This window comes from Phaethon lepturus, unplaced genomic scaffold (assembly GCF_000687285.1).
Source record: "Phaethon lepturus isolate BGI_N335 unplaced genomic scaffold, ASM68728v1 scaffold35821, whole genome shotgun sequence".
Classification (NCBI taxonomy): Eukaryota; Metazoa; Chordata; class Aves; order Phaethontiformes; family Phaethontidae; genus Phaethon; species Phaethon lepturus.
This window is the reverse complement of record NW_010520505.1, coordinates 108524-114523: the sequence shown is the minus strand read 5'-3', so window position 1 is coordinate 114523 and position 6000 is coordinate 108524. Positions and strand designations below refer to the sequence as shown.

General features: G+C 48.9%; 1 protein-coding gene across 1 annotated transcript in view; it reads left to right on the top strand.

Annotated features, from left to right (window-relative positions):
* The first annotated feature begins 3000 nt into the window (after nucleotides 1–3000).
* Nucleotides 3001–6000, top strand: part of PLCB2 (phospholipase C, beta 2) — a 45654-nt gene continuing 42654 nt past the window's right edge. Inside the window, exon 1 of the mRNA XM_010297406.1 lies at nucleotides 3001–3084. Within this exon, the coding sequence (XP_010295708.1) occupies nucleotides 3001–3084 (84 nt within the window). The remainder of the gene's footprint in view (nucleotides 3085–6000) is intronic.

The following is a 6000-nucleotide window of genomic DNA, read 5'->3' as shown; positions in this document are numbered from 1 at the left end:
GGGATGTAGGATGAGTATACACTGGGTGATGGGCCTTGCAGGAGAAAGAAGGTAAGGTCAGTTTTAATAAATGCTGCTGAAAGTGCTGCTGCTTCTGCCTGCTCTGATATCAGAGCTTTCAGCAGAGGGCAGGACTGTTGCTTTATTCTGTCGCTGCTCTATCAGCCATCGCTTCATGCAAGGGACAGAAGCTCCCACGTAGAGCAAGGAGTGTGAAATATAAGATAAGGAGGCTGCGTTATGCAAAAGGAAGTAAGCTTCAGCTTTTGTGACCATCTTTATGCAAGTGGGGATCTTGGCAGTTGATGTTGTGTGGTGCAGCCTCACAGGACAGCTGCTAGCTTGGTTGCTGCTCTTCATGGGTTTTTTGAATTATTATTTCATCCCTCAGGGAAAGCTGACCTTGAGTGATAAGCAAGTAAAGCTGTGGCAGGGTTCTTGCTTACTTTAGGTTTGTTGGTGAGACAGAGAATCCTGTTGAATATCCAGGTCGGAGAGAATGCAGGACAGAAGCAGCCTTTCCGTGAGGCCCTGCTTCTGGTGGGAAGCAGACATGGCTCATGAAGCTATGATGATAACTGTGGTAAATACTAGGTGGGCCACTGGAACCAGTAGCTGTGACTGACTGATCTCACCTGCATTCCCTCTTCTCTTGGCAGTACCAGGTGCCAAAACTCATCCCACTTTTCACTTCACAGCTGTGACCTCCAAAGCCTTCCTTTAGTGCTCTCTGTTGCAGAGGATGCACTACTGAGCAAGGCCAGTGCTCTTTATCCTTTTCCCAGCTGCTCCCTAAGTTAAAGTTAAGCAGCCCTGAAATTGCTCTGGCCTTGCAGAAGGGATCAGGTGAGGGTAGAGAAAACTTTCAGTCCTTACTTGCAGCCTCCTGTGCTCCCATGGCCTTTCTCTATACACACCTAGGCCTCAGGGTCTGCTCCTAAGCTGCTTACAAGAATAGCACAGAGAACAAAACCTGCCCAGCCATGCCTGGTGTTTCACTGGCATTTATGCCAAGTGCCAGGCTGTTGCTGATGTCCCTGAGCGCTTCCAGCTCAGCCTTTGAGATCTGGGCAGACACTGTCATCTGCTGCTTTGCTGCTTGGGAGTAACAGCATTCTCTGAGGGGGGTGGTCCTGGTGATGCTGTTTTGGGTGGGCTTGGAGCACCCCAGTGCTCTGTTAGCTGGCTGCCTGAGAAGCATGTGTCACTTTGACACATGTGCAAAGGAAGCTTAATACCATGAGCGTGGCTTGGTTATGGGACAAGGGGTGATGGATTGCCATGTCCCTAGTCTCAGCCCTGATACTGAGCAACCACAGCTATGGGTAAGCCACCTCAGTTTGCTGCCGTAATAAAATAGACCTAACTGCCTTAGCTTGGATAGTCAATTCTTAGAAAGTACAGTGCCTTGCAAAACATGTTGGTAAGTACAGAAAACTCAGTGGTAGCTGGAAACGTAGAAGCTCTCTCCCTCGCAGTTTGTTAGGCAGATAAACCCTTGAAAGAAACGTACAAAGGATGTTAGGTTTGTTCAGGGTTCTCTGTTTCTGCAGCAGGCATCTCTCTAATATCTGCTGCCATCTTTGTTCTTTACAGCTAGGGCACTTGCTACAGGTCCACTTAATCTCTCCTCCTTCATGCCACTAACATCTGAGAATGCCCTTAGGATTCTTTCAGTCAGCCTTCCCCCAGCTGTCCAATGTGCTGTAGATTTAAGAGCTATCTGCTTGATAGCCTTACAAAACTGGGTGAGTCGGGGGTGGGAAAGAAGCAACAAAACCATGCAGCCAGCTCCCTTTGTGCAGTGGGAGTTTTTGTCCACCCTCCTCACAGAATCTGCACTACTTTTGACAGCATCTTGTCCCTCTTGGGCAATGGCAAATGCCTCACCTTGACTTTCGTAGGAGACAACGAGGATAAGATCCTATCGTGTGGCTGGGAATCCTATTACAGCAAGTGTAGCACAGTTATCTCCACTTCTAATTAGCTGTAGGGCTCTACCTTTTTGACTAAACTTAACCTTGCCCATGTCAGTCCTTTTCACAACTCGCTCTCCTTCTACCACCAGAGGTCCTTTTCTCCTCTGCTGTCCACATGCAATTCCTTCGTTCCAAAGTCAGGAGCAGGGACTCTGTTTCGCCCTGTTTGCCATTAACCTTCTGTTCTGCTTTCTGTCACTTCCCTGCAGCTTCATCTTTGTAATCCTCACCTTACACGTCTCTCCCATTCCATGTTCCCACAGTATCTGCAGTAGACCCAAGTGAATCTGGAGAATATTGCAGTTCCTAGGGCCTCTTGTGAATGTTTCATGTAATCTGTCTGTGGAATTCCCATCTGCTCTGCTGCTCTGTCTCACTTTCCAGGTTGACATTCAGAAGAACCCATATGAGAAAGGAAAAAAGTTAAAGACTGGACAGTGCAGCAAGTGGCCCCAGAAATGGAGTCTGTACAGAGCAAAGAAAAAGTTTATTTTATGTGATATTTGGCCCGTTGCATGAAGGGGGCAGTCTCCTTGTAGCCAAAGCCTGAGCTGTTCTGTAACCACATCTGCTGAAATAGTTTGAGTGTCGGCTGGCAATGCCTGCACTTCGTCAAAGAGAACATTTAAGGAAGTTCAGTTGCGGAAGTGCTACGAACTGTGCGCTTCACAAGTACAGCTCCAAGGAGTAGGTCCCTCCTGGAGAGACGGCGTGCATGCATGACTGCCCACGAGGGCATCTCAACCCATCGCAAGCTTTCCTCTAGGTGACCTTGGGCTGAGTTTCTCGTGCTTGCTTGGAGTGCTGTTGATTTACAATGCAGATTCATTGGTCCTCGCCTGTCTGCCCCTCCTAAATTTGGCTGGGATATAAGAGGCAGTTTGCTTTCTGATGCCAACAGTGGCAATGGCAGAGCGCCCTGCCATGTGAGAGGCAGAGATAGAGGAGAGGGGGCCAAGAAGGAGCAAACTGTGCGGCTGCTATTGCTTCTGGCAGCTGAGGAGCACATCTGCGGGACAGAATGTCAATGCTTACCCCTGTCCTGCAGCCCCCGGAGGTGAAGGAGTATCTATCCAAGGGTGAGCGCTTCATCAAATGGGATGATGTGAGTACCAGGGTTTTTGCTTTGCTGGGTTGTGTTCATGGTGGCAGGGCAGATACCATGTTTTGGTCGGGGTTTCTGGGGAGGCTGGGAGTGTGTACTCAGTGGAGGGGATGGGACATTGTGTGTCGTACCTGAGAGCAGCGATGTCTGGATAGGGAGAGTGAACTGAAAAGAACAGGAGAGCTAAGGGCTAAAAACAGAGGGCATACATGTTTGGGGCTGGTGATGAGGCTTCTGCACCTTTTGTTATTGTGAAGGCTGGAAGTAAATGGAGTGTGCCACTGGGTTTGTGTTGCAGCTTCTCTGGTGTAGGACCCAGGGGTCCTGTCTGTGTTTGGGAACCAGCCCTCAGGAAGGCAGTCACTGCTGGAAGTCTCCTTGGAGTGAGGCATGTGCTGCTTTCAGACATGTCCGGAGGAGCGTGAGGAGTAGGATTTACTCCAGAGCTGAGCAGACTCTCTGTGCTTTGCAGATAGAAAGGAAATTGGGCTCCAAGTTGCTTCCTCTTATGGCCTTGTTGCTGGAGTGGATCAGAGGGTGAGCCATGTCTGCCCATCCTGCCCAGCGTGCGGGTCTGTGAGCTACCAGGTGTGCAGTGACCAAGCAGCGAGGGGCCTGTGCTTTAACTGTGCCAGAGCCTTGGAGGGTGCTGCAAAAAGCTGCTTCTCTCTTCAAAACACACGGTTTGCAGTCTCTGTTTGCCTTTCATTGTGAGGGGGAGAAAGTGTGGAACCGCAGAAGAGAAGTTAATTTGAATGTAATAATCCCCCTCCTCACTTCAAGACAGCAAAAGAGTATTTCCCCTAATGCCCACGTACCCGACCAAGGGGACAGCAGCTGCCCATCCTTTTTGCCTGGAGTACAAATTGTCTGCTATTGAGCATGAATTGATAAAATGGGGGGCAGGCCAGGTTATGATTATTCATCAAGATCTGGGGGAAACATCTGATGTGGTATTGCAAACAAGACGCATTAGAAGAAGCCTCCAGCAGCAGTGCAGGAGGGATTTGTGCTTACTCTTGTGGGCGTAAAGCTGGAATGGAGTTTTAAGTCCCAAGGCAGCATGTGCGGGGGAGGTAGATCACTTGTGTGCAGCATGAGCAGGGGTGGTCCAGCGGCACTGAGAAATGAGAAAGCAATGTAATACGCAGCTGACAGAAAGGATGGATGCTGAGGAATGCAGGTTGGAGTATCACTGGGCAGTTATTGCACTAGCTGTACATAAACAGGAGGATGACACCAGGCTACGGTGGAAAGCGCAGCCTTCCCTTTCTTTCCAGTGGGGCCACTGCCTGCAGAACGCTCTTGTGGCTTTGAATTTGAGGATTTGGTTTCTGAGAATAACAGTAGCCAAAGTTGTCTAAAATTGCTGCTGACTTTCTACGCTCAGTCCTTGGGGACCACTTTTCCAAAAACTTGAAGCTGTTAAGTACTTCACTGGGAATTCCTGGGATAGTTAGGCTCCCTTGACACCCAAGGTGAGTCAAGTTGGGCTTCTCCAAGACCCACCAAGTGTTTATTTGCTGCTGCAACCATAGGAGTTAGGGACCTCAAGTCCTGTGTGGATTTTTCCTGAAGGTTTACAGACTTGTAAACATTTCCAAAAGGTCGCCTCTAACTATTAAGTGGTTTACAGACTTGAACTCCAAGAATAATGAAAGCCCTCTCCGCAAGTGAGCTGTTCTGGTCACGTTGCTCCACCTCATTGTGCTTTCCCACTCCACAGTTAGAGCAGGCTGCGAAGGATGATGGCAAGAGCTCCAGGCTGCTGCAGGATTGCTAGTGGAGGGTCAGGATAAAAGCAGCTCTTCAGAGGTCTTGGGCCTGTGGGGTTTTTTGTCTCACTCTTTGAATTGACTTGGCCATGCTGTTGGTAACAGTTTTGAACTCCTGCAATATCTGAGGCAAAGGAGTGAAGGTAGATCAGTTTGGGGCTGGACTGGAGCCTTCACTGTACCCAGAAGTTTCTCAAGTAAAGCAAAGTCACACTTCTTCTGTCGGTGCCTACATCTTGTCCAGCATTTGTAATGTATTCTCTAGAGGAAGGTACAGTAGGATCTCTGACAGGTGGGACTGTTCTGACCTGTCCCATTGTGTGAGTTACAACATCTTGGGGTAAGGAGCAACTCTCTGCTGTGCTTTGTTTAGCATCCAGCAAGCTGGGGCTGCCAGCCAGACTAAGGAGGCTAAGTCCTACTTCAGGGATGGTAATTTATTTCAAGAACTGGCTTGGGAACCTTTTCAGAACCTCAGGTAGGTCACAATGTAGTAGCTGACCTCTGAAGCCGAGCAGATGTACATGGATTGGCTCTCTGCTGAGTCTTAGCCCTCTCAGCGCAAGGAAAAATCTTTGCTATCCTTAAAAGATGATGTATTACAGGATTTTACCAGACAACGCGTGCTTTCTGCCCTCGAGTTGAACTCCACAGTGTAAGCAGCAGCCAGTTTGGCTGCCAGGTGGTCTTGAATTCACCATCTCCTTTGTTGCAAGGAGTCACCCCTTTGGAAAGTCTGCCTGCACCCCATGGCCATCCATGTGCCTGATCAGGAGGCCAGCTGTCAGTGGTCCTTAACGCAGCCTCAGCTAGCTTTCAAGAAAGCTGCTTTGCAGGAGATAAAGTTAATCTAGAAACATGGCACAGTATTCAGTTGTTAGCACTACAGTGCCTGTTCTGCTCATCATGGCTTGTGGCCATGTGTTCAAGGAGCTAACCAAGAGAACATGGGCATGATGCTGTGCAGACCAGCATTGTCCCTAGTACAGTGTGAGTAAAAGGAGAACATATGGTGCACTGTGGCATGGGCAGAGGACCCTGGAAACAGATACACTCTGGAGTGAAGAACAAGTTCAATAACAGACTGAAGAACCAAAGTCCAAGTGACAAATACAACTTCCAATATCCATTACTTGTTTCA